The sequence below is a fragment of the Stegodyphus dumicola genome, chromosome X2, assembly GCF_044657685.1.
Source record: "Stegodyphus dumicola isolate Sdum_Otavi_A_Nest chromosome X2, ASM4465768v1".
NCBI classification, from domain to species: Eukaryota; Metazoa; Arthropoda; class Arachnida; order Araneae; family Eresidae; genus Stegodyphus; species Stegodyphus dumicola.
The window spans coordinates 15,007,959-15,028,353 of NC_140781.1; the positions used below are offsets into that span (position 1 = coordinate 15,007,959).

Consider the following 20,395-nt stretch of genomic DNA (forward strand, 5'->3'; position numbering starts at 1 on the left):
TTCTTTTATGTCACTGAATAACAATTTCAAGAGAAATTTTATCTCGAAAATTTTATTTTAACAATAAAATTATATAAAAAATCGCTTATTAAATTTCAATTGATCTCTTTACATTTTATTTAATTTTAATTATTTAATTACTTCAATTTAATTATTGCAATAAATAATAATTAATCACCTAATAATTATCAATTAAATTATAATTCATTAATTATAAAATAATTTTTCATTAAATAACAATTTATAAACATTCATTAAATAGTTATTAATTAATTTGATAATAATTAACTATTTAATTAAAAATTATTAAGGAGTTTAATAGTCATTTTATTTATTTATTTACTTTTGTTCCTCTTTGCTGACGGTCTTCCATAGGGCTCCGGCACTTCTAATCTTAGAAATTAAGCCCTGGTTAATGTTATCATTTACCTCAGATTATTAATGTAAATAAGGAACTGACATGGTTTTTGAAGAGCTGACAGAAAATTATTGCAAGCTTTATTTAACAAAAGTATAGCTCGTATGAAAGTATGGGACGTTTTTCTTTATACGACAACATGCACCTAACAATTTTCTACAAAAATAAACGTTGCTAGATACTGTTGTTAGAGGGGAGTGTGCATGTAATAATAAAAGCACAAGGAAAAGCCGCAGCAGTGTGGATGCGTGCTTAGATCCATATTGAAGAAGAATTTTGATTGCGTAGTATGCTAATAATGTTAACTAGGTAATAACTAAAGAACTTGGCAGTCGAGGCAGTTGTAACTCCATTTTTATTTGCAATTGATATTTGTGCGGCCACAGATCACTTGCCACCCTAATCATGCCTTTCCACAGAAGATTCACATTTCTGATGCCAGCAGAATTACATCGTAGCATAGTAGAGAGCAAAGCTGAAGTGCATAGTTATGCAAGATGGAAGCACGCGAAGAGAAAAGTTTTGGTTTGCAATTTGGTGATTGGTCAAGAGGCATTAAGGGTTACGTAAGATAGCATGATTAATTTGAATGACGCAGTTTAGACTAAAGCGCTATTTTTAGGACAGTTAGATGAAGTTCCCAAATTAAACAAAAAAGGTTATAGTGAATTAAATTTAGAAGTTTGCTTTCAAATTTTTTAGCTTACATATATATATATATATATATAAAGTTCTTCTCGTCATTTCAAATGTTATATTCAAGATCACTGAATCTAATTTGAGTTTTGACCTTGAAACTTGAATGTTCGGGCAACTGAAAACCGAACTATAATTAGAGTTCTAAAGAATTTCAGCCCCCTTCCGGGGCAGAATTCCTGGATTTCTTCACTATTTGGAATCCCGAAAGCCAGAAGTTTGTAATTAACTAGTTCTACGACTGAAGTTTTGTTGATAAAAACCTAATGACGTCAAAAACTGTTGCGCCGTTGTAATCGCAATCACCCATGCAGAAAATCAGGGCTGCTTGTGGAATTGTTGTAAAAAAGTCCATAAAAAAAAGACCGACTCATAAATAAAGCTCCTCACATCAGTCACTCTCCTCCTCAGCTAAACGACATGACTTTGTTGAAGTGTTTCTAGAAACGCATAACTTAAACTGACGGTCTTGCTTGTAATCTTATACCCCAGCGGAAAGAAGGTAGCTAGCTATATGAGTAATAAATAAAACAGAAAGAAAACACTGCTGGGGTATAAGATTTTCCTGACATGTATGCCAGGTCTAAGTTTCCCACGCGAGAGTTAGTGGAATTCTTGCCTCTAAAACGTCCATTACAAAGGCCGGAAATGAACTTGAAGGTCAGCTTGTGGGGGAACAGACAGGAAAGTCATCATTAATGAGATGGTATTCGGCATACAGATTTCACTTCTTTATCGGTATCAGTGATTGTACCAGTGCTTGTTTCAATGTCTCGTGAGCGGAAACCAGTACAATGACTTGTCAGTCGCTTTCGTTTTCAGACGTACTGATTTTTGTCTTGTCCCGAGTGAATGGATGCATTTTGTTAACTACGCTGACACACAAAGATAAGCAAACAACATATCGAAGCCGGGGTTAGTCCCGAAATTTAGGCTGTAGACACACTCTTGAGATTTTAAACGTTTCACTTACGTGGGTTTAAGAAGTGAAAAGAAAATAATAATGAGTAATGCTCTGGAGTACAGAAAGGAACAATGATCTTTGTATATAGTCTTATACATAAACATTCCTTCCAATTTTATTAAATAGATGGCATAACAGTTGTTGCATCTTTAATTTTTTTTTTTTATCTTCATTATTCATCTATTTAAAATGCAACCGTGACAGAATATATCGAAATGCATAGTTGATATATCAATTTAAAACACAATTTCGCCCAATTAAAAATATACCCAAATTATAAGGAGGGAAAATTCCCCCCCCCCAAAAAAAAACTTTTTTTTAAAGCAAAAAACGCACACAAGTTTTTAGAATGATTCTTTTAATTTACCATTTCTTTTAATTAGCAAATCTTTTTTTTTTATCTCCACACATTTACAGAAATATGCTGGCTATTGGGTTTAAAAAAAGAGAGAGAGAAGCAAGATTAAGATTGCTGAAATGCATTATTAAGCTAAACTATTATCATTATTATTAGTTGCTGTGAAATAATTCACTTTTCGATTGCTTTATTTGATCTACCTTTTTAGCCGTTTACAAAATAAATTTCAATGAACCAAAGGCGTAATTTCAAAAAAGCAAACAAATGTTTGAAAATAGCTGTTTGCATACAACAAAATTATATGACTTTCTTCTGAGAAAGTAATTCACACATATCACAAGAACTACTTGCATGATTCAATTATGAATGGCTGAATGGAACAATATGCAAAAGGTGGCCAAATTTCATATCAGCAGGAATCGCATGTTCTAAAAAATCTTCAAGAGGCGAAGCTCTGTAATCAGGAAATTATGTTCCTGTGGTACAAAAATAATTTTCTATGATGCATTCAACCTTTTTATCCCCTCAGCGATGAAAACCGATCCTTTTCTTTTGATTTCCCTCCCACCACTGTAGTTACTAAAAGATTTTAATATGAGTAAACTAAAATCGGAAGAACATACAATCTATATATATAAAAGGAAAAATTCTGTCTGTCCGTATGTGTATGTGTCGTTCGTTCGTACTGCGCGTAAGCTAATAGACCCAGGGCTACGAAATTTGGTACATGGGGTGCAACTAGACAAGAGGCAGTGCACCTCGAACCGATTTTTTTCAAAGTTCGAATCATATATTTTTTATTTTATGTTTTTTGATCATCATGCATCAAATCGATAATTCTCTCTTATTATATTAGCAACAATGGCACGCAGCTATTGTTGCTGATATATCACTGTTATCATTGTTGCATCAGCACTGTTGCCACTCGGAAAATTGAGGGCGATAATTCTGTGCAATTTTTTAATTTAATGTTTCTCTTGGATACTGGACGTTTGTCTAGAGAAGGTAACGGGAAATTTGTTAATTTATTATGTAATAAATTTTTATTGATTTTTTTTTATAAAGTTGTTCGGCAGAGTAAAATTCTGTGCAGTTTTTAAATTTAATGTTTCCTTTGGCATTTTCCCGGTACATTTAAAAGCCAGACGAATGCTTGCCGCATAGCGGCTAGTTTACAATAAGCGCTTTTCATTCAGGAGAAAAATAAGCTGATTTGAAAAACAGCGATTTTTCTTTACTCTTAACCCATATACACCCCTAATATAAATAAGTGTAAAGGGAAAAAAACATGCCATGAAAAAACTGAAAATGAAATATAAAAAATTCTTTAAAACTAATATATCAGTTAATATAATAAAAAATTATTTTTCACAGAATTACTATACGAAGTTGCAAGTACGAATTACTATACGAAGTCTTCCTGTCAATGTCGTCCTTGTTGATAATTGATCCTTCATCCACCTGATCCGCGTGAAATCCGTAGTGGAATAGTTAGTTCTTTTGAAGAGAGCTTTCAGGTCCAGTGGAATAGTTAGTTCTTTTGAAGAGAGCTTTCAGGTCCAGTGGAATAGTTAGTTCTTTTGAAGAGAGCTTTCAGGTCCAGTGGAATTGTTCCTGTTAATATTTGCAGGGCGCTTGTCGACCTAGTAGTAAAGGCTGCCGTGATTTTTAAGAACGCTATCCTTTGTAGCTGTAACAGTTTTTGACAGACTCTTGCCGCGTCTGTCATCCAGACTGGTCCGTCGTAAAGTACCACTCTTTCTATGGCCCTCAGGTAGAGTTCTTTTATTTCCCATTAAATTCTAATGGAAGTTAACCATTCTGTTTAGACTATTAATTATCTTGTTAGTTTTGTCTCTTATATCGGAGAGATGGGGTACCCAAGTGAGCTTTATATCTAATACGAAGCCGAGGTACCTTAGCGTAACTTGCTGAGTGGGATATTTTGCCACTAAATCCTTGGGGGGGGGTCAAATCTATTTTGGCCCCTTTGGGCAACAGTATCATTTGCGTTTTCTGAATACTAAATTTGAGTTTATGATTTTTCGCTCCACTTCGTAAAAATATCCAAAGCGTTTGTCATCTCTATTATGCTTCTGTTACCTTCTTCTATGATTAGAATGAAGTCATCGGCGTAAGCTTGGATTCGTGCCATACCTTGAAAATCCAGACGTTGGGTTCAGAGTCTGTTAACTTCTCTTTTTGCACTGAGATATGTTTACATATACTAGCACAATTTGTTTTTTATTGCCTTCGTTGGATCCGCTTTCAATCGACAGTGCGCGCATCCTGTTTCCACGCTTACCCAAATTTGCAACCATTTGCAATTTAATGCAATTTGCATTTAGCGCAATAAGGCAATACGTTTGTCGGATCTCCGGTCAGTCAGATACATCTTTCGCTGTGAAGCAGTTGCAGTAAAGAAGATGTTTATCGTCATGGATGTGCAGAGAACACTGTTGTAAAGAAAAAAAATGCAAATATTAAATGTTCCTGCAATAATGCCTAATTATTCGCCCACTGACATTACAGTTTTGAGAAATTTCAAACCTATGGTTCCATAAAATGACGGATTAAATAAAAAAATTCGAGGCAAAAATAGTTTCCCTTATTTTATTTTACAAAATGCCACCGCATCTTGATTTATTTAGCCTAATTATGCCTTGAGTTATTTAGCCTAATTATTTTAGAACGGACTCATTGTAATATATACTTAAAGATATTTTAAATTGAAAAGATACTGTACTAATTATTTCCTTATTTTTTGAACAAAAGAAATGTGCATAAAACGCAAATAACGATGCACAAATACGTTAAAATATAGATAGAAATGTAGAATTGCAGCAGAAAAGAAGTACGACAATCATCGCCATGCAAAGAAAAGTGAAGACTGCAGATGCGAACTGTGTATTCACTATTAGCTAAATAAGGATTTTCTTTTTCATCTTTAACAGGGTTTAAAAAGAGAAAAAGATGATTTAAAACAATAACAGTGACAATAATAAAGACACCATCGAGACCTTTCCCTTCCTTCGGACTGGAGAATGCCGAGGCGAATAAAACAATGCCCGAGCACAATTTATTTAAAATCTTCCTTCCTCGAGTCGCCTTTTGTGATCCATTTTTCTTTCAGATTTTATTTTTTGGCCGTGATGGATGATTTTCGACCTCCATTCAGCACAGTATAATGCCAAGATGAGAATTTCAAACCGATAGGGTTGCCACAATTTCTAGCATATCGCTCGCTTAATGTCAATTCGAAACCGGAGTTTTCAATCTTGGCCATCTCCATTTTTTTGCAACAATGTTGCCAGCTACAGTGGTCTAAAAGCAAAGGCTGAAAACGTTTCCAAAGGCCCTTAAAAGCATTTGCATATCATTTGTCACAGATTTACGCAACATATTCTATTTGAATAAAATTGGCTGTGTGTTGCGAAATACGAAAATTTCTGTTCGTCGCCGAGACAGGGCGTCTTCTGACATCTTAAGTAAGGAACAAAGGTCAAATCTGTAGCTCAATTTTTCGCTATCATAGAAAGAAGGAGTCACGATTGTATATTTTTTTCTATTTCCTTTCACCTTATCTGTCCCCCCCCCCACACCCGTCCTCCAAATTCTTAAATCATGATGGTGATGATGATGATATTTGCTTCAGTGTCATCGCAATGAGAGAGAATATGTTTCATGTTGTTTGGATTCAGATAGTTGTCTATTCTCAATTACGCTTACGACTTTCTTTTTGATTCCTGCCCCCCCCTAGGATGTGTAAAGTCTAACGTGCGTAGCCCAACGTTACGATACGTTAAATGCACGCAAAAAAGAAAATCTATTCTTATAATTCACAAATACTGAATTCTTTAAAAATCATTTGGTTAAAAAAAATGGAAGATAAATGACGAGAATGTGTATATATATATAAACAAATAAATAAAAAATTAAAAAAGTTCATCTTATTTTGATATTTTCAGATTCGGGGCAGGAAAATATTATATTTCTCCATTCTCAATTGAAAGATTAACAGCTATTTTACCTTACAGAATAAAAGTAAGCAGAGTACAATTTTTGCGAGATTAAATACGCAATGATCGAACGCATACGTATAAATTTAAACCTTTCTAATATGACGATTGCTCATTGTGTTCTTTTTGCACAATGAGATGCACAAAAAAATTCTTCCCCCAATTAGTTCCTTAAAAAGATGTTTATTGTAATTAGGTATACTAATGTATATATATTATTTGTATTGTTTGTATAAAGTACAATGTACAATGAAAGTTTGTATGATGTACGTTCGAAGTAATTAGGTTATATTAATCTGCCATAATCCAACTTTTGTTAATAGGTTAATTTCTTTGTAATAATTGTATACTGTGTCTTTGTAATTGTATATTCAATACGTAAGTCTAGTATTAATGTAAAATTTCTATGTAAATGTCTTGGTAGGCTAGGATCCGATATGGGCCAACCGAAAGCCCAGCGGGGTACAGTAATGCGGCGGAGCAATACCTGTAAAAGTCACTGACGAAGTTCTGGTGCTTCGTCCACTTTTCCCTGTCCCTGTGTTCTTTTTGCTCATTTGGTGAAGCTGATCGCTTAAGAACAGAACTATTGGTGATATTCAATGTAGATGTTTTTTATGTTCTCAGAAATGGCTTCTACAGAACGTACTTTAGATGAGAGGTTTCATTACCTTAATAAATTTATTTGCCATATTTTTTTTATGTTCATCGAAATACTGCGTACGGTTTATTTTAATTAGAGTTTTTTTTTTTTTTTTCCTCCTGTCTCCCGTCTTATATTCCAACTACTCCGTATATTCTACCAAAATATCTAAATATGAGAAGATTGAAATAGGAGGCAACACTTTCCGGCCACAAAGAACTCTTTTCTTGTATCCGTCGTGAGCTGTATTTTAGCTAGTGGTGAATTTCTCCTTTGTTATTGAATATTAGGTAATTAATTCATGGAATCTTGTCGAATCAGTTACCAAGATAGAATTTAACTTGTGAACTGTAAATAATTGGAAAGTCGTGTTGTTTGCCATTACCAAGAAAGCGGATATCAGTTTATGTTTGTTTCTTTCAGTTTGTACTTCAAACTCAAAGCAAAGTTAAATTTATTTTTGAAAATTTCTCTTATAATTATATAGTACCTTTACATTGTAATAAGAGCAGAAACGAAAATTCATCTTTAAGATTAGAAGGTTAGATTAGTTTAAGCAAAAGAAAGTCCTTCTAACTGGTCAGATAGCAAAAGTTTAAACTTATAACTAGTTCTGTGGTAGTTGGTTACCATGGAATGGCTGTTCGCATTATACATTTATTTGCAAAAAGTTAATAATCATTTTTACTTTCAGATTTTCCTCACTTCAACAAATGGGGGAACCCAGCTCTACTGAATTGTGGATAATTTTAGCACTAATTGTGTCTCCCTTTTTTAATTTATGTAAATCTACGAACATGTATAATCTACGTATGCAAATCTACGAACTGTACTTGAAATCTTTGTTCAGTGTTTAGTAGATGATAATTTTTATCCAATCGTTTAAGTTGAACAATGCTGTGCTGTTGGCATTTTTATACGGAAAGTGTCAGTATCCGAAAAATAATGATGGAGGTTATTATCAACGGCAGTGTTACCTAAGTATGCTATATTACCTTTTCTTTCCTTAAAAATTATCACTGAGGAAACTTTTCTCGTCACCATTCACCAAGTATGACCACACTGGTGCAGGATGGGTTCCAAGGCGATGTACTAAGCGAAATGGATCCAGAAAGAAGAAACACAGACCCTCTTGAATTTCGTCCTTTGAAATGATGTGAAAACGCTGATTACATTCAAAAGATGGTCAGTCTCGCTGATTTAAAGAAAAGAATAATTTCAGCAGCTGTAAACATACAGACGTTTTTCCTCAAGTACAGACCATGACACCAAACACCGTATTAACGACAGCTGAGGGATTATACTCTTTCATCAAGTAGAGGACCACCATTTCAAAAACAGTTCTGCTAACAGAACATACCCAGAAACTTCCATTTCAGCATACCTGTGCATCCATATATCTTCAACTGACGCGAAATTACAAACCCATCCGTCCTCCACTTACAATACAAAGTGAAAGATACAATACAAAGTAGTATTTAGAATAGAAAGTGTATATCCGACTATCTTCGGATAATCGAGGTTTTACAAGATATAGAATAAAACATGATCGTAGCTACATAAAATATTTATAACGGCAATTAATAATGCAAAAATAATTAACACATATTTAAAATATTCCGTTATTTATTTCTTATTTTTCTCAAGTTAATAAGCCACACTCCTAGTTTTTCAGCTTCTGCTTTCAGAATGTATGTTAACTATTAAATGCAAGGAAAATATTTGACAACTTATCGTGTAATATTTACCACGAAATAAATTGACGATAAATTTCCCCATTAATATTTAAGGCACCATGCATTGTGATTTTAATTATGTAACGTAAGTTAAAGGGGAAAAAATATTCGTACCATTGCTATCTTTTGGTCAAAATTCACGAATAAATGAATATATAAAGTACGTAAAGAAATAAATAAAAATAACACCCATCAAGAAACTGAACTTTCAGAAATTGATTTTTCAGAATGAATGACAACACAATAACACATTTAAAGGGGAAATGGCCGAAAGCAGACTCAGCTGTTAAATTTCAAAAATAAATAATTAAAAATAATAGACTGGCAATGTATATACACAACACAAATGTCATCGGATGGGGAAAAAGCCTAACACGATGCGTTTTCTTAACTCTTAGAATCATTTATCACTGAAATGTCGGAATGCTACACGAAGCTGTAAAAAAAAAAGAGAGAGCGAGAAAAGGAAAAAAATTCCGTTGCAATTTTTTTCCTTTTTATTTATTTACTTAACGAGATCGAATTCTGAAAAAGGAAAATAAACAATTTGAAAAAGCTGAAGCTCTTGGTACAACAATTCAAAAGTCAGGATCTTTCTTAGTTGTATAAATGCTGGAGAGATTATTACAATCCGCACTGAGTCCACAGGCTTTAGCGAAGAGCAACAGAACTTGAATCAGAGCTCTTAAACGAAACGATCTGGCGAATAAAACCCTTTTAAAAAGCAGGATAAGGAGAGCAAAGCTTTTAGTAGAAAAATTTCCGTTCATAGAAATATACGTAAATAACGTAAAGACGATCGAACAGAGTGCAGAATTTTTTCTCTCTCTTTTCTGTTGTGAATTAATTCGACACTGAGATGGACTACTTAAACATCGTTATTTTCAATTCGTAAACATACAAAGGGAAATTAAAATAGATTAAGTTTTGAGGTACTAAAGATTTCTGGAGCAAGAGATATTGAAATGTCAACTATAATCATGCAATCGAACTCAAATCTTTCACATTCCAGAAGCGTGTGCTAACTATTACAACACAGGAGGATTGTTTTCAATTCTTAAACAAGTTCATGTTTCAAAATAAAACAGACTAGAATTTCTAAGGTTTTATTACTTTCACAAGCCAGTTAAACATTTGAATTAATTCTTCTCGATCTACTCTCACTTATTTCTTCCGTTCACTCCAGAGTTATACAACTGAAGGAAGAAATAAAAACTAAGGGTTAGTAGCTACAGATTTGACATTTCTCAGCTGATTAATGCAGCTACTTGCATTAATTAGCCGAGGAATGTTAAATCTTTAGTTACTTAGAAAGACCAATATTATAGTAAATATATATTTACTAATTACAAGTCATATATTCTTGCACGTCAAAATGTTGTTACCTTAGTATACACTAGAATAATTAATAATATAATAAAAGAATAATTAATGATATAATAAAAGAATACGTTCTTTCAAATTAAGTTCTGCAGGTTACTATAACAAATAGCGTGAAGCTCTCTATCTGCATTATCAGACTGTAAGTTGCAGTAATTTTATGTTTATTTAAATCTATTTAAATTTGTAAATTAAGTCATTTACCCTATGAATAAAATAATAACAATCAACAACTATTTCAAGGCATTCATTCAGCCCATACACGAACGCGTAAAAGTATATAAATTCCCCGTGCCTACTTTCATGTGCAAGGGATTAGCACAGCCAACTGTCAAGCGGAAAATTCACGGTTCGAATCCCGTTGACGGCGCAATTAATTTTTCATGTTTCCTGTCTTCGAGAAATCTAAAAGCCCCGACAATAAATTCCGAATTAAAATGAGGTGAAAAATTACGCGTCATCATCTGAATTTAGTCGATTGGATTTCGTGCCCCTCCCCAGTTGCCTTTCAAATACAAGAGAATGTAATGAATGATGACGCTTCCTCGCGCGTGTTTCCTTGGTATAAATCAGGGCTTCTTAAATTTTTTTCCACTCGCGACTCCTTTTTATCACTGAGATTCCTTTCGCGACCCCATCATATTTATGAAAATTTTGTGGGACCCCATAAACATTGCGCAAATGCGACACAGACGTGAGTGAAACTGTCAATTTTTTCACTTGTACTGCAATATACTATAGCAGTTTTAAGTCATTAACTTTAATTTCTAAGACGTAGAACAATGTGAAAATACAGCGTCACGTGCAAAGGAAGTAAAATGAACGTATATAAAAAGAATGCGTCGAAACGTTTTCGTTTTTATTTTGTCTGTATTGTCCTTATCTATTTTCAAATACATTGTGTAAAAATATTTAGTATTTGTAAAATTATTATAATAAGTTAAAGAAATATCAAATCTGCTAAAATTTTTGGCGACCCTTTGCTGCAGGTCCCGCCACACCCCCATGGGGATCGCCACCCACAGTTTAAGAAACTCTGGTATAAATCGTTACGATAGTCGGAAGATCCGTAGTTTGAATCCTGACAAGAGCGTAAATGAATTTTCACGTTCCGTTCTTGGTAAACTTAATGAGCCTTCATAAAATTATACTGCAAGTCATTTTAAATACACGCACTGAATTTATTAGTTCTCGTTTTCCACTTCGAAATCTTCTTTCTAAAGAAGCCCGTGAAAAACCTTCCTTTTCATTTATATAACCATGTAATACTTACGTGTTTTAGAATTCTAGAATAATATCAGAAGATTTCAACTTCTATCTTTTTAAAAGATCCCAATTTTAAAGGCTTTCTCTCAAAAAATGTGCGATGCGATTCATTACCTACAAAACTCACCTAATGAAAGAAAAACAAGACCCAGCAGGAAACATTTTCCTTCTTGAAGCTGTTTGCGAAATCCATTAAAGGTTTTCCAGTAGGAAACACGTGTGGCTTTAAAAGGATCGTAAGCACCCCGGTAGTTTGAAGCAAAGAGCAAGATATGGTAACCTTTTTAATAAAGCTCCAAGATAAATTGATTCACAACATCTGCATACTCCGAGAAATTTCACCCGCTCTTTCTCAAAAAGTATTATTGTGGCATTATCTCCGCCCTCAAAAGTATTTTACATTTTTATGATAGTGCGTTTATATATTTCATAAACAGATCGTATAATGTTCCCCGGAGGTACTTGGGAGGATATATCGATAAACCGATGCCCACGCACTAAAGCTATTAGAACTCGCCGATAACTCGTAACGGTGGAAGAGGCTCTCTATCGGCAAATACTTCTCAAGAACGTCAGATCTACCACAACAGGATTCGATAATTTTTGTAACAGTTACTTCAGTTAAACCCTTTTTTACCCCTGAGTTTTTATAATATTTCGTAGTGATATTTAAGTAAACTTATTAGTATGATAGTACACGTAGGGTTTAATTGGAGCTCCGGGCAAGAGTTTTGGTCCAAAAAGCCACAAATAAAACAGTACTTTAGATATAAATTGTTATTTTCAAGAAAATTAAATTCTAACATAAAAAATTTAAAAAAGATAGAAAGAAAGAAATTTCAAACAACACACAATTTAATAAGACGAATGATGATGCTTTGCACCTTTCATTTTTTTATAGATTATTGTATTTACTTGTTAATTTTGATCTGGAGATTTATAATATTAATTGTAATGCTAATTGCAATTTTATAATATTAATTTTTGAGACTCACGATTTAAAATTTTTGTTGTCACATATAGATTGATCAAAACATAACCAACTTCTCCGATCAAAATCGACAAAAGATGCATCGAAATTTTATTCAAGGAAGGATGTGGAGTAAAAGTCTGAAAGAAAAATAAAGAGTATAACTATTCTTTAAGTAAATTTTCAACCTACTCTAGGGAACATTTCTCCACCAGATTTGAAATATTATGCAGCTAGCACGTGCTCGCCAATTTTTTCTCCTAAGCATCGACGACTGTGATCAAGCTTTTTTTTTCTCAGCTAAAGAATATTCTTCTAGTTGTTAAAAAATAACCGGGGGAATTTACCCAAAACATCTCTTCTTTGATAGTTCCTTCTTCAAGAGCGATAATAAGAGTAATTGTGAGGATTGACTAAGATGGCATCTTAAACATCTGTAGTTTGAAGCTGCATTACAGAACTTTCAATCTGAAAACTGGAATCTACCACTAGCTACGAGTAAATAAAAGTTCATACGTGATACGCCGTTTTTCTTCTTGGCACAATACAGTATAAAGAATAAATAGAAATATTATTCTAGCCTCTAGCATTTAATAAAGAAATATTATTCTTAAAATATCAATATCACTCGGTCATAGCACTAACACAACGTGATGAATTATTATTCCAAGTTTACCTAAATGTATTTATTTATTCAAACCCATTCCATCATTATTATATCTTCTACAATTTGATACCGATAAAAGAGATTAAAATTTAATATATTCTAACATTTGGTGCCGTAACTGTAAGAATTAAGAATGCTACAAAATTTGCCTATTTCTTCACGACTGTGAAATGTTCTTAAACCAGTATCACACTGCAGATCTATAATCTCAAGCTGTAACTCTCTAGGTTCATTATCAGTTTCTATTAAAAACTGACCACGAACTATCTATCCCTGAAATTTTTCAGCATCTTGAAAATCGCCCAGTTTTTGCTAATGAAGAATGATTTACTATACGGTAGATTCAAAGTTTTTATCCAAAATATTTTTTACATGTTTATGCATGTGTCCAAGTATGCATATATACATGTAATAACCGATTTAGGTGATGGCATAAGAAGAATAAAAATAGTGCTGTTGAAGAATTTTTCTTCAGTAACAGGCAAATCATGTACTATTAGACATGATATTATTTTAAGTCTAATTAAAGTAAGATAATAAAACAACGTAAAGTAATACAAGTTCAGGGACGAGTGCACACACTACTCCATGTAGAGACATCTATAATTTTATTAGTATTAGTTAATTAAAGGATTTGGTTGAACGATATTGGGATAGAAGATTTGTTTTTCATTTTTGCCGTTCGGTAAGTGCGTTCATTTGTGTTGTATAAGAATCGTGTGGTAGATATTAATTTTGAAATGACACACTTCAGACAAATTTATTATAAACCTACGATATCCAGTAAGTTCAATCAGCGTGTCCTTTCAATGCGGCTGCTGTGACAGATTTGAGAGAAAATTCAATGTTATAAATGTTTTAAGAAATTTTTTAATTGTTACTATTGCGTTTCCCTATTTCGGGACGAGTTTCAATTATTAATTTCAAATGTTTCAAATTTCAATCATTATTATTTTCAATTATTAATTCAAGTGCAATAAATATTTAAAGTTTTGAAACATTTCCTGTCAGCACCTGGAATTCAAAAGGCATCTAACATATCATAGTTGCAATGATAAGGAAACACTGAGAAAGAAGAAAAAAAAAAAAAAAAAAAAAAAGCCCCTTTTCCCCAAATTGGGAAGCTGAAATCTAATAGAAAGAAACGTTAATACGACTCTTCACTGCAACACAGAATTAGGCGCATAGTTCATAGTTATAACATAAGTTCGCCTCAGCTCAATATATGTATTTTTTTCCTATACTCACCAAACATTTTTTGCCTAGACTTTTAATCAGAATCCGAACTACAACTTTTGCAAGTCTACTTGAGAAGACTCCCCTCCTTAAACTCAGCGGCAGAAGAAAGAAGCTCTGTACTTCCTTTAGATCCCCGAATTAAATTAGGAATAATAAAAATAAGCGAAATTAAAGCCCTTAACTTTTTTTTTACTATACAATTAAATTATTATACCTGGCGTTTTATATACCGTTATTAGTGTCCTTACTGTCACATCAAATTCTTAGCGAAAGCTATTGTGCGGTTCAGCTTTCTTTAAAAACTAATTGGCATGTCAAAAAGCTGATTTCTCTATGTGTGAATAATATACGCACATATGTATATGTGCGGTTGGAAACAAAACACGTTTGCATACCAAAAAGGGAAGAAGGGAGATTTTCAAATTTGAAGAAAAAGAATTTGTTACGTTAGAACTTCAGGATGTTTTTCTGAACTAAATACTAAAAGTATTATATGTTGCGTCCGCTATTCCGCGCATGAATTTTTCAGATGGGTAAATAAGTAAAATAGCGAGGGAAAGTTGGTATAACAAAACACATACTTTCTCCTGCACTTTATTTCTAATATGTATTTCGATATTATATTTTCCTATGTTGCGTAAGAGGTTTAACGGAACATTTTCTTCGAAAAATCAGAGGTCAAAATAATAACCAAATTTGTATTTATCATATTTTGAACTGTTATGTGATCGGAGCATACCATATGTGAAGTTACAAGATTTCAGTTAGCACTTTTAGTATTTGCACAGCCAGATATTAATTTGCTCTCCATAATTCAAGGGTAATGCCATACTCTTCAAATCAAAGGACATTTAACGGTTATCTGAATTATTTATTTGTTTAATTTAACTCTCTTTCCTCTTTTTATTTCAGTTTTAATTCTCAGTTTTTTTTTTTTTTTTTTAAATATTCTGCTAACAAGTGCATTAAAGGAGTTTAAAATAGGTAACTTTACTACTGCACTAAAAATAGCTAACTTTACTACGTTTCTTTTTTCAAAGGCATTTCTTAGACACAGAAGCGTATAAGAAATGCCTTTGAAAAAAAGAAACATTCGCTGAAACGATCCAATTGACACTTAATATAATTTTATAAATATCACTAGAAATTCAGAGTTCTCTAAGCGAATATGCGTTTAAGGTTATTTAACACTATATAGAACAAGATCTTTACATATCCTAAGATAAACATTTCGGTTTTAATTAGACTCCATAGTTTCGTTTTTAATCCAGAAAATTCTCCAGTTGAAGCTACCTTATATTTATTGTATACTAAGCCCCGTCTTACTTTAGCAACATTTTTAATGCGTAATCCTTAATTAGCGGTCTCTCTGATAAATGCTTTCGTTAACATAAAACAAATTAACACCAGCATACATTTCCTTTTCGCTTAAGAAATATGTGTATAAAATCGTGGTGGTAGAAAACATGAGCCAAACTTGAATCCATTGCAACTTAGGCTGACATCATAAAAACCAATAATATATATATACATATATACCTTAGAATACTAAAATGGAATATTGTATACTTTAACCGTCTTACTGTCCTTTAATACAAGAATTACAATCAATAATTAACATACAAATAATAATGTAACAATAATTCAACATACAAATAATATGTGTATAACAAAACGAAGTTCCCCTCCCAAACCGAAAAAGCCTGAACGAAAAACTCTCACAATATCTTCATGACTTTTAAGGGGGCAAGAAAAACTTCTCTAACACCGTTTACAGATAAAGCTAATTAATCGCGGCAGTTAAAAAAAGAGAGAGAGAGGCTAAAGTTTCGAATAATACCAAAAAAGTGAAGTAGTTTATAATTTTCGTTATTATTCGTTTCAGCTTTAATGTTTTTGAAAGATGATCTTTCCACAAGAGTCTCGAATGTTTTCCAAGAATAATATTAAAATTAAAGCTAATGAAAGGCTTGATATTATTTTTCAGCGCTCTTGTAGTTTTAAATGCAATTTTTTTAATATTAACAGAAATCTTCCCGCGGAACATCATTTCTGCTATTTTTCATTTGCCATTTTTAGTGCTAAGCGGAAAGCATTTTAAGCAAAGAATATTTATTCCTTCCTCGTGAATGGATATAAAAGTATGATTATGCCTAAATGATCGATATGACAGGATAAACATAATTCCAGAAACCCTAAAAAACATGAAATCTAACAAAACAGTTAATTAAAGTGCTAAAAGTACTTTAGAGAAATGAATTTAAAGCACTTACCGTAACCATGCAGTTTTGACTTGGATTGATGAAATCAAGGCCTCTGTCTCCAAAGCCATTGAAGCAGTGTTGTATATTTTGGGTGAACTTTCGGTGTACTGCAGACAAAGCATAGACACACAATGCAGAATTAGGACTTGGCTTATTATAGATATCAGATTCATCCTTTGACTTTGCAAATACTGCAAAGAGGACATCATCTTGAGCTGCAATGCCTAGTGAGACTGCGAGTTCTGATCCAGGCCTTCCCACATACGCAGCTTGTGCTAAATTATAATCGGTGCCATCAGGAGCACGGCAGACTAATGGAACTTCCGTGTATGAATAATAATGTACATCTTCGTGGCAAATGCGAACAAGCTTTGATATGAAAGGTTTCGGTGGGTCTGTAAATTTCTTTTGAACTGTCACGAAGTAAGAGAAGCCCTTAGAGCTGAACCCGTATACATAAGTAATGGGATAGATTTCTCTAGACATACTGTTCACCAGTACTTTGGTGCCAGTAGTAACGCCAGTGTGTGCTATAGCAAACATATTATTGGGATCAAGACTTCGACTGCTGACTGCTGGTACATCAGAACGGTATGGTCCATTACCAGTGTACGACACACCCACATAAAGTACATGCATCCGTGGTAAGCTCTTCGGCCCTTGAGCTATGAAGGCCACTGTGGAAGCCGTAGAATTATTAGCCACAACTGATTCATTGGCAGGCGTGACAAAATTCGTGACGTCGTTGAGATTGTGCACGGTGCAGATCCCTTGAAAAAGACTTCCACAGGCAATTAACCGACTCTGCGGATAGTCAATGACTAATGCCTTATTATAATATTCTGTAGGTCGTTTAGCTTCATTCGGGCATATCCTTGTGACAGGGCACTTCGGACTGTCCTCTTGAGGGCCCATAACAGCAACAGCCTCTAACCTGAGATCGCGAGAAAGCTGATAAATTCTATTCACGGCTCCAATGTATACCTTCTCGGTGTAATCGTGAACAGTCAAGTGATTGAATCTCTCTGTCATCGGATCTTCGAACACAGCAAAATTCTCGTCCTCGAGGTCTTGTTGAGGCATAACTGTTGGTGGAACAAAAAGGAAAAGTAACAGAAGAGGAGATATTGACAACTTGATTCTCCGACGTAACTGCATTTCGCCCTTAGGATTCAGCTCTAGTTAGCAGCAAATAAACTCTTCTGAAAATGAAATAAAGACATAATTAATGAGTGAATAATTACCATGATAAAGTAAGTGCACATAAAAAAGAAAAAAGAAATGGGTATTAAAGCATTTTAAAGAAATTAACTACATAATCCTATGTTCCGAAGTTTCACAGATAGGTCTGGCGGCGCAGTTCTGTTTGAAAATTAAAAGATTATGACATAATCATCATCTTCGAAACAATATCCATCAAAATATATCCATTTATCCTAACATTATCTTGCACTCCTGGAAACACTGAGAGAATATATTTTTTGGTATCTGTCATAAATTGTTGGTCACATTATTTTGGATAGTTTGAATCATCTGAAAACCCTGACTCCATAGAACCATGTTGCTAAACCAGAAGAGTCAGAAGGTGAGAAATTTAGCAAATAAGGTGCTTCTGGCAAGGCAGATCGATCTTTTTATGATCAAAGAAACTCAAGCTTCTTTGCTTAAAATGGATATCGCGTTTAAAGGACGGAAGACGTTTTAATTCCATTTGAAGTGTAGTCGAATTACACTGTCTTCTGTAGTGAGCACACTAATGATCTCCAATAGCCAAATTCAAATACTGCACGTTTCAACCACGAGATATGACTTTTCTGCGAACTTTTCGAACATAGGAGTACATTACGCTTTCAGTATAATATCAAACAGCTAATTATTTCAGCAAATGATAAAAGTTTATATGCTAAGAAAACTAAATACATTCCTATTTGGGAGGAAAAAAAAAAAAAAAAAACTCCGGATACCTTAAATGAATTTTCATACTTGAAAGAGCAAAATAATAAAATATAATAACTGCAGAACATTTAGAAAAACTCACAGAAGGAATACCTGAACCAATATTCACAATAATTGAACCAGAATTTCAACCAATAAAATCTGTTTTTTCTTCTCCCGCTCCCTAAGCAAACTGCTACTGAACAATATTTGTAAGAAAGGAAGGGGAAAAAAAAAGTACTGTTCGTAATCTTCTCATATACTTCTTACAAAGTCAACCTTCTGGTAGCGGAACTGGTCGCCTTATAGAAAATGCCAATCATGGCTGTCGGAGTCATTAAAGAAGAATATTAAAAATAGAAATGCGGTATATATATATATATATATATATATATATATATATATCTTTTTTGTAGCTGTAAGATTTTCTCTATGATCTTGGGATTTAATTATGTTACTTAAGCCTTGATTTCCCACTTAAAAGTATTTCGAGACTTTTATATAATTTTGCGACTTTCACATTTTTATGCTTTAGGAATACATTCAAATATTTACTATGTATTCCTCTATTTAGAGATTTCATTTTAAAGGCAAATATAGCTATTCATTATTATAGATTTAACCTTAACATTCTTAAGCTATCAGTTATCCCAAGATTAGAGTGCAGTTTTTAATGCAACAGAGAGATAATTTGCTACTCATTTAATTTCTAACACTTCCTTGGTCATTAATATAAAATGCAAATTACAAAGATTCACTGAATAATGAAGTAAAATAATAATAATAATAACAAAGACGAGGAGATTTAGGTAAATAATCTATTAGAATTCGAGAAACAGGTTTTATAACTAAACGGTTTAAAAAAATACAGAAATGTGCATTATTAAATTTGCTTAATCATTTTAAAAACACTTTTTCACTGCATGTGAAATTTGCTCGCTTGATTTTTCTCATTAAGTTAATCCCTTCATTTTTTACCACAAACTCCTTAAAATAAATTAAGCACCTTACTACCGCTAACATCCTATCGTACATTTCTGACAACTTCTTTCGTAATAAATCGCTTTCAAGAACTATTAAATTTGTTTCTAAATTTAACGCTTTCACAGTTAAACAAACGAATAAACAAACTTAACCCGCACGCAATGAATAATATCAAATGAGACGGAACAGCGCGCGGTGCGGAGACATTTCTAGTTGCGCATAAAAAAAAAAAATGAAAAAAATTACTATAAACAGGCATCGTAATGTATCATTTCAAATGTACCATGTCACAAACAAGCCTAAAAGATAAATACTACGCTGAGATAAGAATAAAATTTATGTTTCGGAAATGTATAAAAAACCGCTTACCATAAAAGTAGTTGTGCTGCCAGACATATATTTCTAATGTTCTTTTTTAGCTTGATAGCAAAATTTAGACATTTTGGTAATCGACAATGAACGTATTTAAATGAGAGAAGAGACAAAATTTTGTCTCGAAGCAAACGAGTACTTAATAGCTAAAATATATTTAGCTATGTGCTCTGAATTTATCTTTCACGTACACCTAAAGATGATAGATATTTCGAAATAATACTTTTCCGGGAAGAGCTCCGAAGTAAATCTTATTATGTAAACGAATTAGAAACATTACTTCTTTTTCTTCCAAGAGGGTTGTGTCCAGTGACTGAAGATTTCCTCCCACTACAGGAAAGATATGTTACCAGCTGCTTAGAGATGTGCAACAACCCTAACCTAACTCTTAAAAGCATCGTTCCTAACCTACTGAGCGGTGAACATTTGGGCAACAAAAATAGCATGTCGTTAAAAACTTCCTTACTGACGAAAGGAGCTACCA

General features: G+C 33.2%; 1 protein-coding gene across 7 annotated transcripts in view; it reads right to left on the reverse strand.

Annotated features, from left to right (window-relative positions):
• Positions 1-20,395, reverse strand: part of LOC118186067 (plexin-A2-like) — a 1,141,010-nt gene that overhangs the window by 344,784 nt on the left and 775,831 nt on the right. For all 7 annotated transcript variants that reach the window (XM_085809149.1, XM_085809147.1, XM_085809148.1 and 4 more), the window contains one exon: positions 16,630-17,822. In XM_085809149.1, the coding sequence (XP_085665275.1) occupies positions 16,630-17,778 (1,149 nt within the window). In that variant the 5' untranslated portion in view covers positions 17,779-17,822. The remainder of the gene's footprint in view (positions 1-16,629; positions 17,823-20,395) is intronic.